The 22,797-nt window shown below is 35.4% G+C and overlaps 1 protein-coding gene across 1 annotated transcript; it reads left to right on the forward strand.

Annotated features, from left to right (window-relative positions):
* Positions 1–559: 559 nt before the first annotated feature.
* On the forward strand, positions 560–22,482 carry LOC110098802 (protein DETOXIFICATION 27). Its single transcript, XM_020825731.2, has 8 exons — positions 560–899; positions 17,490–18,031; positions 19,428–19,514; positions 19,603–19,659; positions 21,216–21,454; positions 21,561–21,679; positions 21,796–21,882; positions 22,263–22,482. The coding sequence occupies exons 1-8, from the start codon at positions 633–635 to the stop codon at positions 22,314–22,316; spliced, it is 1,452 nt and encodes a 483-aa protein (XP_020681390.1). The 5' UTR covers positions 560–632; the 3' UTR covers positions 22,317–22,482.
* Positions 22,483–22,797: the final 315 nt, after the last annotated feature.

Consider the following 22,797-nt stretch of genomic DNA (forward strand, 5'->3'; position numbering starts at 1 on the left):
TTTTATTTACTTTTAATTAAAATATTCTATCCAAACTTTAACCTTGTTTTAATGTTTGTATTTTCTTTTGTCTTTCAAAAACAAATATACGATTTAGATGGTTTGAGTTTAGCTTTATAAATAACTCCATAGGCACACGGAACCTTTCCACCATCGTCTCCGTAAAGATTTTTGTCGGTCCAAAATGAAATATACTAAATTACAAAATTATATATATTTTACACTATTTATCTTTCTTTCTCTTAAATTTCGTTGCTGCAATTTTTTTTTTTTAATTCTCATTCACTCTTTTCTTTGTCCCAATTACCTGCATAAGTTTGCTGGAACTCGTTGAAATGAACCCATTTGATTAATCAATCAATCATAAGCTCTCCAGTAAATATAATTAAAATTTAAAATTAAATGTATGAATATTAAAATTTCTAATCTTGTAATTTAGATATTTAATGATATAAATAGTATAATTTTGAGTGGTATGTCCGTAAATCCCCCTATTTTCAAACGAAATTTACTATTCGCTCTATCAGCCACTCTTTCCTATTAGAGCAGAAGAGACGGACTGTCCTTAAGCTCTGCCACTCAAAAACAACGGAAGCAGGGGGAGAGAGAGAGAGAGAGAGAGAGAGAGAGGGATGGAGGAAGGAGGAGAGGAAATCAATGCGGGGCTTCTTGTGAGAAAGGGGGAAGAAGAAGAAGAAGAAGAGTGGAAGTTGAGGAAGAGAGTGTGGATCGAGTCAAAAAAGCTATGGAGAGTCGCCGGCCCGGCCATCTTCAGCCGGGTGGTGACATACAGCATGAACGTTATAACTCAGGCCTTCGCCGGTCATCTCGGCGACCTTGAGCTCGCTTCCATGTCTATCGCCACCAACGTCGTCGTTGGCTTCAGTTTTGGTCTCTTGGTACGCCACTTCTTCTTCTTCTTCAAACATATTCTGAATAAATTTGGTTAACCATTTTAATATTTGAAGAATTAATTCAGTACCATTTCGATAAAAAAATTTGTTCAGATCTCTGCCATCCAATCTTTTTCTCCTTTATTTTCTGCAAATCCGTTGAATTTTTCTCTTTGTTATACAAATTTGTTCTATTTTGATCGCTTGCTTCTGAGAAGTTTAGGGGATCTTCTGCGTTTGCTACTGTAATTGCAGGATGTCTCTCAACCAAATCATCTGAACGTTGTTTTACTGTTCAAATAAACTCACCTTTAATTTATGATGATAAGCTGAGCTTTTTTTTTTTTCTGAAAACTTTTTATTTTTACACAGCAATTTTTTCCTTCAAAAAACAATTAATGGTTAGTTTAGGATATATTTTTCATCATAATTTTATTTAGCAATTATTTTTTATTATTTTTAAAAAATTTCACAATGAAATATTATTTTTTAATCAAAATAACTAAATTATTTCCTCCTAAATAATTTTACAAACAACTTGGTAAATATTACAATCATCCCGAATAGATTGTGAATCAAACATACAAAAAAAAGTATTTAAGTTTTTTTCACAGGAAATAACAGACGGCATAACATATAACCAAATAGACCTCAAAGATGCTGATAGATTTAAATAGTATAAATTTAGTTTGTCGTTCAGCATTTCTTGTAGCTTTGCGACATTTTCCAGCTGCGTTTTTCCCAAAAAAAAAAAAAAAAATTCTAGCTACTCTGGTTTTTCCGTTGGATTTTTGTAGAGATCGTCACGCCTATTTTTCTTGGGAATATATCACACCTTTTGCCATCCGCGTCCGCCTTCTCTACCGTCCATCCTCGCCAATGCCTCTCTTCTGTCCTTCCTACAGTTTGTTTGCTTTTTAACTCCATAATTCATTAAAATATGCCAAAATTTAATGTTTTTTTATCTTTTTTTAATGCCATTGATTCAAATGTATCTGCATTGGATGCTCTCAACCCTTAGCACGGGAGATTATTACATGCGAGGAGTTCAGATGGTAGAATCTTTCGGATTCTATGAGGATACATAGTAAATACACATATTTGCTGTGTATTTCTTGTCTACACTAACAGAACTGTCTACACTCACAGAATCTTGAGCTTCTTTCATTAGGACTCCTCCTGTAATAATTTCTCCCTTAGTAGACTCTTCGAAGGATAGCTTTTTTTTAGTAAAAATCAATTTTTTTCGGTGGGAGCGTGAAAAAAGTCATTATACACACAGCTCTGCATTGGCCTCTTGGTTAAGAGCTTAGGCTTTCAACTAAGAGGTCTAGGGTTCGAGTCTATGTGTATGCGTTGTGTGTGTGAGTTTGTTTTAAATGATCTAAATGTCCAAAAAAATAAGTCATTATTATTGTGCAAGTGTGCCATCTTTCTAGTCTCCTATTCTCTCATGGTATTCAAGGAATAGTCAAGTTGATCCTTTATCATCGCCTGAATTTTTATGTTTGCAATCAATCAATATCCAATGCATATCAATAATCAACATCTTATATTTTCAACCACCAATATTTGATATTTTTTTTTCTTTTCAGTCATATTATCTCCTACATATCAGCTAAACGTCAAGCCAATTCCTTGCAATTACCTGACTTTCAATATTCCTCATCAATAGTTATTCGATGTTTGCTAATGAATAACATTTAATGTCCGTAAGCCACCGACATTATACGCTTATCTTCCTAACTATGTGGTCTATTCTCTTTTAAGAGGAGTGACCATTTTGATCATCGCTATTTTCTGATTTTAGATATTCCTTATAAAACATCATTTAAAACAAAATAATGATTGTTGCCCATTATCTATTATACATCAATGTTTGATGCCCATCTTCCGATCACATAGTCTCCCCTCGTATTACAAAAACAATCAAACCTATTGTAAATATCACTCAGTTTTCTCAATCTTACCCATTGATAATATCCAAACTCCTATCAGTGATTAACATCTGACATCCTTCAACTACTGATATTTGATTCTCATTTCCTTGGTCTCTTCATTTTTTCCTATTAGAAGAGTGACCTAGTTCACTCGAGTTTTAAACTCGAGTTTTAAATTTCTATGTTTATTGATATCTTACTTTTACCCAATCTCCATTAGCCACCAGCATCCAACCTGACTTTAAACATTCCTTATCAACCATCACATGCAGCTACCAATGCCATCCATTCGCAAATAATCAAAATTTTGACTTTGCCTCCCCCCTCACTCAGTTTCACCTCCATTTAGGAATGTAACCAAGTTGGGTTCAACTTTTGCTTGACTCAATATCACATTCCAATACATATATATTTGTTCTATCAATCATATCTAATCACATGATATAGCTTTTAACTCCATTTTTATTATATATTTTTCTTAATCCTTTCACAGAAATATTCATATACACATTTCTAACTGGTTAAAATATAATAAGATCATATCATATGATTCATAATGATCAAATTTATAACATATCAAGAGTTACGTGGTGAAAGCTTACAAAATCAAGAAATAATGTATTTAAAAGATTTATGAGAGATAAATTTTGTTGAAATTAAAATCATAGAAAATAGAGGTAAGATGATAGTTACTTATAATAAATAGAATAAATTTTGTAAAAGAAATAACAAACGAAAAAGCCCTGTTAGACTTTCTCCCTCCTCCCTCCTCTTCTCTCCATCATTTCCATCTTCTCCTTTGATTTCTTCCCTTGCAAGAAAAGAGTGAGGGAGGTGGTGGGGTGAAATAACATAGATTTTTGAAATTATATATTGTTAGCGGCCTAATGCCGAGGCACTCCGACCCAACGTTGTAGTGTTGCATGCAAAATTCAGAATTAATGTAGAAATAGAGACTCAAATGTCGTAACGCCAGTTTTTAGTATCGCTAAGCTCTCAAACCTAGTGCCACAACGCTCACAAGCACAACGTTGAAGCACTCTAGTTCAAACATAAATTTAAAATTTAATAGTTTAAAATACTTTTTTATTTCGGATTGTTATGGAGTGTACCCTGAGTGGGCGCTTTATCGTGGCCGAGTCTAAGGGTGCAAAGGAGTCGAGTCGAGTCGAGCTCGAGCCAGAGAGTGTTCGAGTCGAGCTCGATTTTCAAATACCGAGCTCGAACTTGAGTCGAGCTCGACTCGCGACAATGTAACGAGTTAATCGAGCCGCTCGACGAGCCGCTCGATTTCCAATTTCCATTTCGGCTTCCTAGTTTCCAGCTTTGTTTCCCGCCCAATTTTTGTTTTTCCGCCAGGTTTTGATGGTCGCGACTTTGGGAAATAACTTTTTAATTTTACTTACACTCTTAGCCGAGTCTAGTGAGGTAGGTCTCTTTATGAGAGGGAGAATGTTAGTGGTTGCTATGAGGGGAGCGAGTGATTGATATAGTGTCCAAATACATGGTGAATGCTAGGCTTCTAGCTTGGTAATGAATGCCCGACTTGCCCCGTAGAGGGTGACCTTTTTGGTAGTCTCGTGCAAGTAGTGCCTCTTGATTATATTAGGCAAGTTCCTTTGCAATTTCGAGGCGAGTGGTTCCTCTCGGATCGTTAGGGGAGTTTTCCAAGTGGGCTCTTTATGAGGGAGAGTTCCTAGGTCATGATCTGCTAACTACATGTTAAATACCTATGAAACAATATGAAGTATACATTGCAGTTCTTTTTACTATTCAACTACTATAAATCAAACATGTACCGAACCGGTCTAGGTTAAGACATATTCTATTATATTACTAGTTATGCAATTTTTTCTTATGAGTACAAAATAAGTCTCTTTATTATTTCATGTTATTCCGCAGTATTGGGGTGTATCGTCATCCAGATCCGGGATGTGATATAAATACAAAAAATTTTAAAATCTCTTTATTTGAACCTTTTACTTCAATTCAACAGCCCACAACTTCAAATTTATCTCAAATTATTGAAACTTAAAAGCATCATTAGAACTGCTACCAATTTTGTATTTGTTAGGGAAAACTTCACAATTATTGTTTTGTTTTTTTCTTAACAAATAATGACACCAACCATGCTGCGCATCGGAATTGATACTTTCCTATTATCATCAATAATGTCTGAACTTTTCATAATAATTAGCTCACATAATTGTTCAAACGCAGAAAGGGGAAATTAATTCGCACCATTGAAAGCCCAATGACTCAGCAATAATTTTCTTTATGAATGTCTTGTACTTTTATGTTATATGAAAGACGAGACTCATTTATATATGCCAATTTTCATTTAATCCACTCATTTATTTAGCTATAACGTTTTACTGAGGAGCAATTTACTTAGATTACTCCTGCGGTTTATTTGATTGCTTGTAAATAATATATCTCATTTAAAAAACAATTTTTTTCTTAATTCATCTATATGTTGCAATTTTTTTTCTTAATTCATTTATTTATAAGTAAAACATATATTATTATATTCACAAGATTTTCAAAAAACCCCAGGAGTTTTTCGACCAACATTTTTCTTAATTCATTTACAAGTTGCAATGTTAGTCTTTTCGACCAACATTGTGTGTTTACTATTGTCCTTCCGACCACCATCGCATGTTGACTACGATTCTTCCCACAACCATCGTATGTCGATTGCAGTCCTTCCAACCAACGTCGTTTGCAAACTATGGTCATTCTGACCACCATTGTTGGCAAACTAAGGTCCTTCCAACCAACATTGCCTGTTGACTATGATTTTTCTGAACACCATCGTCCACCCACTATGATCCTTCCGAACACCATTGCCCATCAACTATGGTCCTTCTGATCACCGTCGCCCGCCAACTACGGTCATTCTGACCAATATCACTTGTTGACTATAGTCCTTCCGATCACCGTCGCCAGACTACGGTACTTCCAATCTTAGTCGCCCACCAACTATGATCTTTCCCATTACTGTCGCCCAATTACCGTCCTTCCAAACATTGTTGCCCGCCGACTACGATCCTTCCGACCAATGTAGCTCGCTGACTACGATCATTCTGACCACCATCTCCCACCGACTACGGTCATTCCAACCACTATCTCCCACTTACTATGGTCCTTCCGATCAACGTCGCTTACGGACTATGATCCTTTTGACCACCGTTGCTCGCCAACTACAGTCATTCCGACCACCATCGCTCGCAGTCTACGATCCTTCTGACCACTGTCACCTGTCAACTATGGTTTTTACGATCACCTTCGCTCACCGACTACGATCCTTCCGACCAATGTCACTCGCAAATTATAAATTGAAGCTGGATCAAACCGGTCTAGTATAAGTTCAGTTTTCTCCTACTATTTACTCTGATATATTCTATTAAATTACTTGGTTATGCACTTTTTTCTTGTGAGTATAAAACAAATCTCTCTATTATTTCATGGCATTTCGCATTGCTGGGGTGTACCACCATACGGATTGTTGGGGTGTACCACCATCCGAGATGTGACATAAACACCAATATTTTTAAAATCTCTCATTTTTAATACTTTATTCGCTTTTCACTTCAAACCAATAGCCCATATGTTCAAATTTATCTCAAATTATTGAAATTTAAAAGTATCATTAGAACTGTTAGCAATTTTGTATCTGCCGAATGAGCAATAGTTTATTTTTTTTTTTAAATTTTTGTAGGGAAAACTTGATAATTATTGTTTTGTTTTTTGCTTAACAAATAATGTCACCAATCATGTCTGCACAGGGAATTTTTATTAGGTCCGGACACTTGACGTAGCTCTACATCCGGACGCCAATAACATGTCGCCATGTGCTCTTACTCTTTACCGTGCGGCCCGATGACCTGACCCGGACCGGAATCCGGTATTGCTATATTCGTGTATTGCTAGGTATTGCTCGGTATTTCTAGGTATTGCTCGATATTGCTAGCTATTGCTTGACAATAATGAGAAATACCGCTATATCAAGACCAATACCAAGCAATACCTAGCGAAACCGGAGTATTGCTCGGTATTGCTAGGTATTGTTCGGTATTGCTAGATATTGCTCTTGACACAATGATATTTTTCATTACTGAGCAATACCGAGCAAAAACCTAGCAATACTCTGGTCTGCACAAATCAGCTAATACACAGCAATACCGGGTTCCCGTCTAGGTCTGGTCGTCAGGCCGCGCGGTAAAGAGTAAGAGCACGTGACGATATTTTATTGACTTCCGGATGTAGAGCTACGTCAGGTATCCGAACCTAATAAAAATTCCTGCACAGGAATGTAGACCATCGGAATTGATACTTTCCTATTATCATCAATAATGCATTAATGTCTGAACTTTTTCATAATAATTAGCTCACATAATTGTTCAAACGCAGAAAGGGGAAATTAATTCGCACCATTGAAATCCTAATGACTCATCAATATTTTTGTTTATGAATATCCTGTACTTTTTATATTATATGAAAGACACTCATTTATATATGCCAATTTTCATTTAATCCACTCATTTATTTAGCTATAATGTTTCTAATGAGGAGCAATATACTTAGATTACTCCTGCGGTTTATTTGATTGCTTGTAAATAATATATGTCATTTAAAAAAACAAAAAAATATTATTTTTGTTTTTTGTTAATTCATTTATAAATGAAACTGATATTATTATATTCACAAGATTTAAAAAAAAACTATAAAAGTTAAAATTAGCATTAGATTAATTTTAAATAAATTCAATACATTCTCTTATAAAAATAAATATTGTGAGGATATCCTCTCCAAAAATTAATCATAATGAGTTTTAAAATTTTAAGATGAATATAATATAAAAATTGGTTGATTAATTTTAAATATTGAATCAGATCAGTTAAAAATTTCATCAAGTTCGATTAAAAAATTTGATTAGGTTATATTAACCCAACTTTTACATATCTCACATTTATATTTGATATGCCATCAAAAAATTATCTTGATTAGGCACGAATCTCGATGAAAGTATGAATTGGAAAATTACAAAATTAAATTTGAAGCCATCCGAACTATGGTTTAAGAAAAAATATATTAAAATTGAATGTCTCAAAGAGAAGAACCAAACTACACCAAAATCGGTTGAATCCGAACCCAAATGAGTCCAAATTGAGGGCCTGAATCCTATTTAGAATCTTTAGAACATTATGTGGATGACTAGATGATATCCAAATGTGACATGCTTATAACTAAATCGTGCGGCTAGACGAGATGATTCCAATGAGCTAAAAATTGTCGAATTCTGATATCATTAAGTCACTCAAATGTTTGATAAATGATCCATGATTGAGGGAGTAGATATCGGCCGTCCATCAAAACACTCCCAACATGTCCTTGATATTTTCCCTATTTATTAGTCATGCCACTTTAAAAAATTATAAATAGATTTATCATTCTTCACAAAGAGGAGGAAGATGAGAAAAATAAAGGATTTCTCTTGTTTTCTCAAACTTGCACCACCACCCAGATCTCTTCCCGACCATCCATCATCGCCGGACTCCGACCACCGACCGTTGCCGGACTTCAGCTATTCATTAGTTGTTGATGGATCCTTTCCAAAAAAAATCAAACATTTCTAGGCATCTGCCTAATGGCTGATTAATATTGAATCTCTAACCATTGTCAGACATTGATGGAACATTCTTTGTTATTCAATCTACATCAAGGGGACAAATCTTCAAAAGTTTGGAAATCTCTTCAGCGTATTGTCTTCTCCCTTATTCTGAATTAAGGGATGAGTTGATGTCACCTAACAATGTGCCTTCTGACCGCAGTCGTTCGCTAACTATGGTCATTATGACCACTATCGCCCGACTATGGTCCTTTCAACCTCAGTCTCCCGCCAATTACTGTGCTTTCGACCACTATCACCTAACTATGATCTTTATGACTAACGTCGCATGTCGGCTACTGTCCTTTTGACCACCATCGCATGCCAACTATAATCCTTTCGACAACCATCGCATGCTAACTACGATCCTTCCAACCAAAGTCACTTGCAAACTACGGTCCTTTTGACTACCGTTGTTGGCCAACTACGGTTCTTTCAACTAACATCGCCCATCGAGTATGGTCCTTCCGACCACTATCGTCCATCCACTACAATCCTTCCGACCGCCGTCGCCAGACTACGATCCTTCCAACCTTAGTCACCCACCAACTATGATCTTTCTCGCTATTGTCGCTCAACTACCATCCCTCTGAACACTGTCACCCATCAACTACAATCCTTCCAACCAATGTAGGTCGCTAAATACTGTCATTTCGACCACCGTCTCCCACCGACTACAGTCCTTACGATCACCTTTGCCAACTGAGTACAATCCTTCCGACCAACGTTGCTTGTGGACTATGATCCATTTGACCACCGTTGCTTGCCGACTACGGTCCTTTCGACTAACGTTACCCGCCAACTATGTTGCACCGATACACCTATTTATGAAGGCGTGCTGTATCCGATACACCGATATACGGATACGCCTCCGATACTCCACCGATATGTGTCGGATACGCCAAAGCCATATCTAATTAAAATATTATTTAATTTCAAAAGGACGCGTGTCCTTTGAAAAACAAAAAGAAATCCGAAGAAAAAAGACGTGTCGTATTTACTTCCGCGGTTGCGAGCAAGATTATCTCATTTCTGAGATGGATTTGAGTCTCTTGATGATATAAAAATATTAAAAATTACTAATCTTTCACTTGATGAACTTGAATTAAAAGCTATGATATTTATTAAAGATGATATAGAAGTTCAAAGACAAACCAATGAAGAAGATAATTATATCATTCATTCTATTGAATAGTTGAAACTCCATGTGCTAGATAATTTATGTTTATGCTTTTGTTGTTGTACTAGACATTTAATGCTTACTTATATTTTGATATTATAAGTTACAAGGCTACAAATGATGTTGTTGTCATTTTTTTTGTTCAAATATTATGCTTTGATTGATTTCTTAATTTTTATGTATGATTATAAATTATAATGTCACGTCCGCGCCGTACTTGTATCCAAGAATTGACGTATCCCATATCCGTATCGGTGCAACATAGCCCACCAACTACCATCCTTACGACCCCTGTTGGACGTCAACTTTAATTCTTCCAACCACCGTCGCCCACTAACTACGTTCCTTCCAACCACCATCACCCGCTGACCACTATCCTTCCGACCAACGTCGCCCATCAACTACATTCCTTCTGAGTACTTTTTCCCGCCGACTATGAACCTTTCGAACACCATTGCCCGACAACACAATCCTTCCGAGCACCATTGCTCATTAGTTATAGTCCTACTGAGCATAAAAATATGTCAACACTCTCTTAGGAACTACTTCCATGTAATGCATTATGTACAACATGTATTACACTACAGGAAAATCACCCAAAACTGGCAGTTTTTTTCGGCGATTTGGGTGAAAAAACTGGCGGTTTTGTTATATACCGGCGGCTTTGCGGCGGGTGATGAACCGCCAGAAAAATTGGCGTAGGAAATTATTTACCGGCGGCTTCATTAGCCGACGGATTTCCTAAGTTCAGAATTTCCTAAGTTCAACAATAAAACATATATTCACAAGTTCAGAATTTCCTAAATTTACAAAGTCACAATAAACATAAGTCACAAGTTCTACTCCTCATCTGTATCCTCGCTGTCTCGAGATGTTGGTCGCTTCTCTTCTTCTTGCTTCCTCTGATTTTCAACTCTGTAGGATTGCAGCTCTGCTTGCATTTCACTTTGAACCCTTCTCATTTCTTCAATCTCTCTAGTCAATGCTGCAACCCTCTGACTCACAGTTTCTTCAACTCCAGTACTTGGATCATAAAATGCTAAGGTGGATGAACTGCCCTCATATGCATAGCCCTGTGAACCCAAGCCATATATCTTTCCCTTCTGTCTTCCACCTACAACATCAGACCAAGTATGATACTCAGAAGTGTGGGCTGATTCTGAAGATGATCCCTCGCTAGTAGAATGATGGCTTTCTCGAGCTCGTACAAAATCATCCTGCGAGAATACAACCATAAAATAAATTGTAATTTGATATTACAATTAGTTTTATTAAAATAAATTTTTATTCTAAATTTCCAAAAAAAAATACTCACATGAGCCTTCTTAGCCTTTTCATCAACCCACTGATGATCAGCTTGATATTAATGAGTTCTTGTATGTAACTCCAGTGGTGTTGGCTCTCAACCAAAGTACTATTTCTGAAAATTTAAGAAATAGTTATAATAACATAAATATATTTAATCAACTAATTTAAAACTCTTACCAGCTGCCGCCTATGTTTCGTATGAGGTACCGATCCACCAGTATGAAGAGAGCTTCCTAAACCTCCACAGTCAGAGGCTCTGTTCTGTTTATTCTGCTCTCTCATTTTTACAAACTAAGGGGTCGCCCAAGCAAAACTCAATTCAGCCCAAACGCCCTCTCCAATCCAATTAGGACGCTGCCCGGACTTTCTAATGTCCGTGAACATGTCCCTGAGACGGGTCGCTCCTCTCCTCTCAAAATTTGTTATGATCCTCGTGCTGTGCTCAGGCAATCACCTAAATTCTTTCTGTAAATATTTAGACAATAACAAAAAGATTAGTATAAATTAAATCACATATTTGAAATCATACCAAAAAATGTATACCTGAAATTCTTCAAACCACATATCTCTAACTAGCTTCGGGATCTTCTTCCAGGATAAGTAAGGAGCATTATATTTATTCTTTATTATATATCGGATCATATGTATAGATGGCCTTGAAGGATTGAAGCTGCAGGTAACTTTTTTTGTTAATAATATGTTATATATCAAAATAAAAATAACTTAATAACTTAAATTGAACTTACTTATCACCCTCAGGCTCAATGTATTGACGTTTATCTGTTGCAGCTGCATGATCGCTAGCGCCAATCTCTGGTGGTCTTGATGGTCCACCCTATTCATGCTGCACCAGATAGGGGTAGTATATGGGTAGGGGTAAGGAGGACGTGGACCAGTGGATGGACCTGCTACCTGTGATGATGGTGGAGGGTAATATGGATAGAATGGAGCGGCATGTGTCTGATCTGGAGAGGGGTAGTGAGGACTCGTCGAGGGAGGAGGGAAGTGGCCAGGGAAGTATGGAGGTACAACAGTAGGTGGATCTGACTGACCCTAACCCTGACCCTGCTCTGGGGAATGCTGCTGGCTCCTGGCAGGTGGTGGCGGTGGTGGTGTAGGTAGATCTGGTGGAACTGAAGGCCCCTCACCATCCTCAGGCTGTGTGGGTATGCTAGCAGTAATCTTCTTCCGGCGAAACTTTGAGGCAAATGATTTACGAGGAGGATCGTTACCTTAAGCCATCTGCAATATTAAAAAAAATAATTACTAAAGCATTGTAAACAATTAATAAAGCAGTTAATGAATTACAAAAAGCAGTTAATAAAGCAGTTAATGAATTAAAAAAAATAGTTAATAAAGTAGTTAATAAATACAAATTAGAAAATAACAATTTCATTTCTTAGAATTCAAAAAGTACTATTTAAAATATTACAAAACATTAAAATTCTATAATTCTAAATTACAAAAACTAATCAGAATCATCAAAACTATTTTCATTGCTCTCAAGAGTATCTTCACTTTCATCCTCGTTCTCATCTCCTCCTGAACTAGTTGAACTATTCACATCTTCTAACTCCATTTCAATAGTAGAGGTTGTAGTTTTCATCGCCTCAATTTCAACAGGCCTACAACTTGACATTTCATCATCTTGATGTGCGGTTGCTACAATGTATTGTTGATCAATTATTCCCCGTGCTTTTGTTTTTATGACAGCTAGCCAATCTTGTTTGTCTCTACGACCACTGGGATATTTGCTGAAATAAACTTGAATAGCTTGACTTGCTAACACAAATGGATCAAACTTTCCGTATCTTCTACTATGTTTAACATCTACTAAACCATACACAGGATGAACCCTTGTGCCTCTATTCTGTACTGGATCATACCATTGACAGATAAATAAGCATACAAAGTTCTGATCTTCGCCTGGGTATTCCAAGTCAAGGACCTCATTCAAAATACCATAATAATCACACTCATCTTCTTCATGAGTGTTAATTATTAACATTATGCAAGAACTTACTCTAAGATTGGCTCAACTTTTTCACAGTTCAGTAGTACATACAAATTTTCTGTATTTATTTCTAAATCGTTGAGATATCTTTCAACAAATTTGCCATTGGGCTTTCCTTGCCTTCTAAATACTGATAGTGCAACATGTGATTGTTCTTCTACATCGAAGTCCATGTTACGACCAATTTTTGTTCTTGTTCTCCTTAAATGGGGCTCAAAATAGTAGGAGCAAAAGTGAGTTGTTTCTTGAGACAAATATGCTTCACATATTGATCCTTCTGGTCGTGCTTTATTCTTAACATATTTCTTCAACTTGTTCAAATATCTATTAAACAATTACAATCATCGTGAAATTAATAAGAATATGTTATCTCAACTGATTCAAAATTATTGAAGACTTAATAAAAATCTGAAGACATTTATATTTCGAAAGGATACATCCAACGATATTGTACAGGTCCACTAACTCTAGCTTCGTAAGGTAAATGGACTGAAAGATGTTCCATAGAATCAAAAAAATCCGGGGGAAATATCTTCTCTAACTTGCAGAGGATGATTGGTATGTTATCCTCGTACCTCCGTAAAGAATCTTCAGTTAGTTTAGATGAACATAAATCTTTGAAGAAAATGCTAAGCTCAGTCAACGGATTTGATATGTAATCGGGTAACATACAGACTATGATCGGAAGAAGAACCTCCATAATTATGAAACAATCATAACTTTTGAGTCCAAATAACATTGTAGATTTCAAGTCAACACATCGGCTTATATTTGATCCATAGCCATCAGTCATCTTTAAACCTTTAAACCACTGACATATCGATCTTTTTTGCTATAACGTGAAAGAGTACGGAGCTTTGGGCTTCATTAGTTTACCGTCAATTGTTGTTATTAACTTCAAATTTTTTCGCCGACAATACTCTTTAATGTCCATCCTTGCTTTGACATTATCTTTACTCTTTTATTTAACATCCATAATTGTATTAAAATTATTATGCAGGAAGTTCTTCTCAATGTGCATAACATCCAAATTATGCCTTATCAAATTAGTTCTCCAATAAGGTAATATCCAGAAAATACTTTTTTTATCCAATTATGTTCAACACCATAACCCAGAAATTTAGACTCTGATAGCATTGGAAAATCAATAATTATTGGAATGTTGGATATTCTCTGAAAAACATCATCACCACTTAATCTGGGTGGAGGAGGTGACCGCTCAATTCTGTTTTTAACGAATGATTCATTATTTCTTCGAAAATGGTGATTAGCATGTAGAAACATACCATGACAATCAAACTAATTATTTTTCCCTCCATGTTTTAATGTGAAAGTTTTACTGTTCTCCATGCAGTAAGGATATGCTAATTTCCCTGCTGTGCTCCAACCAGACAACATACCATAAGATGGAAAGTCACCGATGGTCCACAGCAAAGTAGCTCGAAGGAGAAATTTTTTTGTTGTTGATATGTTATATGTGAGCACTCATTCTTCCCATAATAATTTGAGGTCATCAATTAATGGTTGCAAAAAGATATCAATTTTTGCTTTCGGATTATGTGGTCAAGGTATAATCAGAGTTAAGAACATGAACGGAGTAGTCATACACATCTCTAGTGGAAGGTTGTATGGTGTTAATATAACTGGCCAACAAGAGTACGGTGTAGCTTCTTGACTATAGGGAGTAAAATCATCAGTACATAATCCCAATCTTATGATGCGGGATTCAGCAGCAAATGAAGTATGCACTCGATCAAAATGTTTTCACGCTTCAGCATCTGATGGATGAGAAAGAACATCCATTTTTGCTATTTTCTCTTTATGCCATCTCATATGGCCTGCTGAACTCATTGATGCATAGAGTCACTGAAGTCTTGGAATGATTGATAAATAAAACAAACGGGAATATGACACATCTTTCTTTAGAAGACGTTGTTTTCCTGAATTTGGCTTAAACCGAGGAGCATTGCAGGTGCGACAAATAACTTCTGCTGCATCATCCTTATAGTATAACATACATCCATTGATACAACAATCAATTTTTGTAGCAATGAGACCCAGCTTGGATACTAATTTTTTTGTTTGGTACATGTCTGAGAGAATTAAATTGTCAGCTGGATTAGTTTCTTTCATAAGACCAATAACATCATTAAAACACTCACGAGGAATATTATACTCAGTTTTAATACTTAGCATTCTCACTGCAATAGATAATTCCGAATATGTACTGCAACCATCCCAAAATAACTTTTGAGCTGAATGTAATAACTCAAAAAATTTTTGTGTTTCTGCATTTGGTGGCTCTTCCACATTAGACCTTAAATTATGACCTGCTACATCAAAAATAAGGTCTTCATAGGGTCTACTCATTTGATCTTCATCAAATGTTTCATAAGCTGTAGATGAACCGGTATGAGCATCTCTGTTTGGCTCGTACTCGCCATGTGATGTCCAAATCTAATAGTTTGGAAGAAATCCCCTACGATATAAATCAAGCTTCACATCATCGGGCTTGAGCTACTCCAAACTTTTCACATATATTCTCGTTTCACTCTCGCTCTCTCTACCCCTCTCTCTTTCTCTCTAACTATCGCTCTTTCTCTCTCTCTCTTGTTCTCACTCTCTCCCTCTCACTCTCCCTCTCTTTTCTCTCTCCCTTTCCCTCTCTTTTCTCTCTCTCTCTCACTCACTCTCCCTCTCTCTCACTCTCTCTAACACTTGCTATCTATCTATCTCTCTTGTTCTCTCTCTCCCTCTCTCTCATCTCAATGCTAGCTCTTGTTCTCTCTCTCCCTCCCTCTCTTTTCTCTCTCTCTCTCTCACTCTCCCTCTCTTTTCTCTCTCTCTCTCTCCCTCTCTCTTGCTCTCTCATATATCGCTCTATCTATCTATCATTCTTGTTCTCTCTCTCTCTCCCTCTCTCTCTCTCTTTTATCTCTCCCTCTCCATCTCTTTTCTCTCTCTCAATCTATCTCTTCCTATCTTTCTCTAACCCAAAGTCACAATCAACAAATTAGATCTATCATTACTAAATTAACACTTAATAAATAGAAAATTTAGATCTACCCAAATGATTATAATATTACCTCTTGCATATGTCTAAATTACTACCTAAATCATCCAAAATATTAAAAACTCTTGCAAATGTCTAGTGAGAACAAATAATCAAAGAAAAACGTTAAAGAATACCTTAAATTACTGATTTTTGTTCAACTCACATGAAACCTAGGGCAGTGGGCGGCGTGAGATTCGGAGTGAGATCGACGGCGGCAAGTGACAGCAAAGGTTGACCGAGCGAGAGGCGGCCGGTGTGGGGTCGGCGGTCGGAGATACTTCGTCGGTGGTGACAAACGGAGCTCGATCCAGCGATGCGGGTGGAGGCGACGGGAGAGCGACCGAAACGAGAGAGAGAAGGAAAGAATAGAAATGAAATGCGAGGTGTGGGTCTGTTCGTTTTAAGGCATTTACCGGCGGTATTCCGGCGGTCAGGACCAACGGTACCATTATAACTTATCAACGGCGGCCAAGCCGCCGTTAAACCGTCGGTGTATATTGACGTCCGGCGGTTTGCCGGTGGTTTTTGGACCGTCGCTAGTACCGGCGACTTAACATAACAAACCCACCGGTTAGGCCGCCGGTAAAAGCCGGCGGCTAAACCGCCGTTCAAACCAGTGGTTAATAAACCGCCGGTTAGAACCGCCGGTAATCGGCATTTTTCCTGTAGTGTTAGCTATATTGAGCCAATGTCTTTCCCTGAGGAAATAGATTATTTGTAATCAACCACCAACACTAGTGGATTCATGTCGATTGGAAAATGCCCCGTGGTTTTTCCCTCTTTATAGGAGTTTCCACATAAAAATTCTAGTGTCTCATATGAACGCTGCACCCCTCTATTTTTATTAGTTTGTGTGCTCGATCTTCGTATGAAGCTAGAATGCTAAGCTTTATATTTCTCAACTGCCATGAATATTCTAGGGCATAATAATATTTATATAATAGTACCATAAAATTTAAATGATATCAAAATATATTCATAAAAAAACATATTTCATTTTACATAAGTTTCTAGCAGATATAATATTTTTGATGTCATATAGATGAGATTAATGCGATGTAATATAATTAAATAAAATAATTTCAGTCCTAAATATATAAATACATAATAATTTATTTATATGGAATTAAATTATTTTTAATGACTTTTATTGTATTAATTATGTATAAACATATTACTATTTTACTATTTTCTCTTAGAAAAAATTGAAAATTATGTCAGCATGAGTTTTAATGTCATAGCAAATATTTTTTAGATTAGAGTTATTTACGAAGAATTTATATTATGTTAAACTCAAGATAAGTTTAATGATATTTAAATCTATTATGATATAATTCAGCAGATATTCTGATATAATTTTTTTCTTTTTTTTTATATATTTAAAAAAAAAAACAATTTCCTTATTTTTGAATTTTCTGCAAACAACAGCTGGGCATGGCGAGCGCGCTGGAGACTCTATGCGGTCAAGCATTCGGTGCAAAGAAATACCACATGCTAGGGATATACTTGCAACGTTCATTTATAATATTATTCGCATGCGCCACCCTTCTCCTACCTATGTACATCTTCGCCGCCCCTATTCTCCGGCTCGTTGGACAGCCGCCGGAGCTGGCGGCTCAGGCCGGAAAACTATCTATTTGGTTCATTCCTGTACACTATGCCTTCGTCTTCATCTTACCATTACAGAGATTCTTACAGTGCCAGCTTAAGAACATCGTTCACGCCGTTGTTTCAGCTATTGTGCTAATAGTTCATCTGTTCATGACTTGGCTTTTCGTTTACCGTTACAGATTTGGGTTGTTTGGCACAGCTATGGTATTGAATTTCTCGTGGTGGGTTGGGGTGGGATTGCTTATGGCATTTGTGTTATATGGAGGGTGTAGGGAGACTTGGAAGGGGTTTTCTATGCTGGCATTTGAGGGGCTATGGGAGTTCTTGAAGCTTTCTGCAGCTTCTGGAGTAATGCTATGGTATGGTATATTGTTATCATCTCCTTTGTTTTATTATTATTATTATTTTCTTATTTATTTATTTATTTATTTATGATACTCGTTTAAGCTTATCCTTTTTGTTCGCTTCTCGACCAAGTTAGCTTATTCTTATCGATCCATGGTACGTGGATAATTATAAGTATAATGATCTAATTCCTTTCAAACATAACAACGAATGTGAGATTTATTAAACCTTGGATATTTTGCCTCATTTTTCCAATGTCCATTGCTTGAGTTTGATTTTCTTTATCATTTCTCCAAGGAAAAGACCAACTTGTCAACCTCTTTCATGGCCATCAGCACGTCCATGAATGTCTTGAGCACTTGAGCTCTCTCCTTAACTTTGTAGTGTTACTTACCATTTGTCAATGTGAGGTTTGAAAGATGGATTGGCTTGTAGGACTCTTGCTTTTACTTATTGTTTCTTTGCTAATATGCCATCAAAGAGTTTAAAAGCTCATCGATAGACGTGGACTCCCAAGTTATTTGCTTATTCAATAGCTCTTATAATATGATTAAAATTTTCATTTATCGAGTGTACAATTTTGTTTTGCACTCGAACATCCTCTAGACTTTCTTCTTCATATTTCTTAGTTGATTAATCACAGTTAAGGTATCCATGTTCTCTCTCTCTCTCTCTCTGTCTCTCTCTCTCAGAGTATTTGAAGTTGAACTTTCTTTACCTTTTCTACTCCTTTGTAGGCATTTTGATGTATCTCCTATGCTTGGTTGGAAGAAGATGCGCTAGCCAGCTCAAAATGAGCTTCATCTAAGCTTTAGCAAATGACAAAGAGTGTCGTTTTGACTTTTTGTTTTTTATTTTCTACTCTACTTTCACAAGTATTTTTGGGGCACCGATAATGTTATTTCATATTGATGCTCACTATAGTCTTTCTCAATCTCCTCCCAAATATATTGGGAATCAAATAAAGCTTTCATTTGGATACTCTAATTCTCATAGTTCTCCTCTGTGAGACAATTAAGCCCCTTGTAGGTTCATGCTGATGGTCACCTCCGATAAACAAGTCTTTGATATCACTTGGATAAAATTTTGTGAGGAGAATAGAGGTATAAAATCTCAAGTTTTGGTTTTTGGATTCGATTTAATGCAACTGATGCAATGGATTTGCTTGTTCTATACCCTTCAGATACAAGATAGCTAGAAATTTCAGATCACTTCCATCTTCCCAAATAGAAGTACCATACTCCAAGAAAACAATAATAATAATAAAATCCCAAATCATCTATGTCCCAATGAAAGAAAAGACCTTTGACAATTTGTAGTCTACTTCATTTTTCTTCTTATAAATCAAATGATAATCGGAAAGATTTATGGAAATGTTTATTTGATGATTTATTCATCATTGGAATGCAGCTTGGAGAACTGGTACTATAGAATATTGATTGTGCTTGCTGGGAATATAAAGAATGCTGAAATTGCAGTGGATGCCCTCTCCATATGGTGACTAATTTCTCTATTTTTTCCCATAATTTGTATAATCATATATTAATAAAATGCTTGGCTGATAGAATTCACTTCTGATGTGCAGTATAAGTATTAATGGCTGGCAGCTGATGATCCCTCTTGCCTTCTTCGCTGCAACAGGGTAAGTTTAAAAACTTTTTTTTTTCATCTTACTCTTTTCTACTATGTACTTCAACGTTTCACATGATTTTAATCAATTAAGAAAGGTAAAGGCTAATTTTAAGGATAGTGTTATATAATATTTGTTGAATTCAATGTTATTTGTATGTAATGCAAAATTTTTATTGCCAAACACAAAGCAAACCTAATGGAGGGGACAGAAAGAGAGGAGAGAAATAGTGAGAAAAACTCTCAAAATTGAAGTATATCTCTTATAAAAAGTACATGCTAGTTTGTCTTTGTTGGAATACATGCTTAGGTTGCTGAAACATGTTAATTTGACTGATTCAAGCTTAGTTCCTTCTTCTTAGATGTTAGTTTTGCTGTTTTCAACCATCTTTTATCATGGCTGTTTTCTAGGACTATATATTATGTTAGTGTTTGGTTATTTTTATATTAGTGTTTTGTTATTTTTCTAGTTTTAAATTGTATTGCTTTATGTTAATGATAATGTTCTGATTTTCCTTCAATTTTCACCATGTCATTTCAGTTTTTCTCTTCTTTCTCTCCTTAAAAATCATCAATCTTGAATCAATTAAGATATGTTTAGGCTTATCTTGTAACTCTTTATTTATAAGGCTTAGATTTAGAATCAACAATGCAGGAATGAAATTTTTTGAATGATATATGAAATGTTTTATATTAATAACTATACTTGCTATAAAAATCTCTTGTTGGCTAACTTTGTCTATTACGTTGGCAACCCTTTATGAATTTTAAGCTGTAGGAAGCATCATTTAGGAGTACTAAATTTACTTTTGTGTGAACTACTTGGCAAAATTTCTAGTGATTTTGTTTGAAGAAAATTAAACTTCTTTATTTTTGCTTTTAAAACTCTTTTCTCAACAAAAGTTTCAAAACTATATTTTTAAAAACAAAATTTTGAAGTTTAAAGTTTGAAAAAATACTGAAAAGGCTATATTCCATATCTATGAACTGTTTATTATTTATTTATTTATCATTATTTTTTTTTTATCTATGAACTATTTATCTTAACACAAAAGTAGTAAAAACCTGTTCCAAACGAAGCATAAGTCAGATCAATAGTGTTGACTTCAAAGGCACAGTTCTCATTGTATAAGTACATTAAGCGCTTAGTTGGATGACTTTTCGTGATTTCAATTACCAAATTCATTAAGAATTCATCATTTGTTTTGGTAACTTCAAATATGAGGAGACTTCATTAAAATACATCGTCAAGTAATTAACTTATGTCCTTAAGAAATTTGATTTAAGTTCTTAATGATTTGCTAAACCCCGATCCATAATAACAGTATGATTTCATTAACATAACTCATGCGACATTGGGCACACAACATTAGCAATCTCTATCGGTTGTTGTTGTTGTTTATTTTAAAGAAAGTGTTAATAACTCAAAATTCTAATTGCTCTCAAAACTTTAGTTTTATGAAGACCTTCCTACACAACACTAAGGCATGTTTTTATATTAATAATAACAAGTAGTTTTGCAAATTATGTTCTAACATATTGATTTCTCTCTTTAATGACTTGTAAAAGAGTGAGGGTTGCAAATGAGCTTGGAGCTTGCAATAGTAAAGGAGCCAAATTCGCAACAATTGTCGCCGTTATTACCTCAAGCATTATTGGAATTATCTTCTTCATATTGATCATCACTTTCCATAACAAGATTGCTTATATCTTCACCATTAGCGAGGTAGTCATCGATGCTGTCGATAACCTCTCTTTCTTGTTGGCTTTCACCATCCTTCTTAACAGCATTCAACCGATTCTTTCAGGTGATTTAAATTTTTTTTTTTTTGCTCATAGAATCATTAAGTTATATAAAATAATAATAATAATATAGTGTAATATTATGACTGAATTCATATACACTGTATGTAGGTGTTGCAGTTGGTTCAGGATGGCAATCAGTTGTGGCATATGTTAATATTGGATCATATTACTTGATTGGAGTTCCACTTGGTATTCTTATGGGATGGCTTCTACATCTTGGTGTTTTGGTAAATGAGCTTCTTCATTTATTGATATTATTATTTTTAATTTTTTGAGTTTGGCAAAATATGAGATAGAACTTCGATAATAAATTATTGGAGAATTTTATATGATTTGACTGTAGGGAATATGGGCTGGTATGATTGGAGGGACTGCTATTCAGACACTCATACTGGCTATCATGACCATACGATGTGATTGGGACAAGGAGGTGAGAATTTGATGATTTTGTTTATAACACAGAAATTAAAATTTTCTCTTTGTTTTAGGCTTCATTTGAGATGATTTTCTTATTGCTTTAAAGCAGCTTTTTGGTAAAAAACTGCTTTAAGAAGCAGTAAAAAAGTCGTCCTAAATGAAACCTTATGCTTAGTTTAGATCAGCTTCTTTGCTTTTTTTTTAAACAACTTTCTCGTTAAAAAATTTCTTGAATTAAAAATTTTTGTATTAGAAAGCCGTTTCAGAAAGCAACAAAAAAACTATCCCAAACAAAATCTTAGTATTAATATGGTTGTTAATTCAATTCCTGAAGAAAAAGAAAAATTTTTTTATTTACCTGTGCTTAACAATGTTTTTCTTTTGATGTTGCAGGCATTGAAAGCTAGCTCGCGCATGGAGAAATTGTCTCGTCGGATTGAACGATAGTGTTATAATGAGAGAAGTTTTTTTTTTTTTTTTTTTGAATTTCTGTAATTTCGGGTCAAGTTATATGTATCTTTTCATGTAAAGATGAGAAAAATTTTTCTATGTCCATCTTTTATGACTCTTTTCCCTGATGAATAAGCAATAGATGTTTATGTTTTACTAATAATGCAGGAGAGCCATTGAATTATAAGTTTTGCTTCACAAATGTATTTTTATAAGCTCAAAGCTATTCATTTTAATAAAAATATTTATACTCAAGTATTCTTGTGTACTACGAAATTTATGGCGATAGAGAAAGAGTTTTATGTTTTAGCTTTGCATGAAGATTAGAACACATATAGATAAAAGAGAATAATGCACGAGACACTTGAATTTTTATGTGGAAAATCTGAAAGGGAAGTACCATGTGCCTATCCCAGCTAAAATCCACTATATACTAAGTTACAAAAAACCACAACTGGAGAATATGGTGTCATGCCTC

This window comes from Dendrobium catenatum, unplaced genomic scaffold (genome assembly GCF_001605985.2).
Source record: "Dendrobium catenatum unplaced genomic scaffold, ASM160598v2 fragScaff_scaffold_1645, whole genome shotgun sequence".
NCBI classification, from domain to species: domain Eukaryota; kingdom Viridiplantae; phylum Streptophyta; class Magnoliopsida; order Asparagales; family Orchidaceae; genus Dendrobium; species Dendrobium catenatum.

Coding starts and splice junctions, on each gene's coding strand:
- LOC110098802 (XM_020825731.2), top strand. CDS start 633: ATGGAGGAAGGAGGAGAGGAAATCAATGCGGGGCTTCTTGTGAGAAAG. Junction 19,515..19,602: donor GTGGATGCCCTCTCCATATG/GTGACTAATTTC, acceptor TCTGATGTGCAG/TATAAGTATTAATGGCTGGC. Junction 19,660..21,215: donor GCCTTCTTCGCTGCAACAGG/GTAAGTTTAAAA, acceptor GACTTGTAAAAG/AGTGAGGGTTGCAAATGAGC.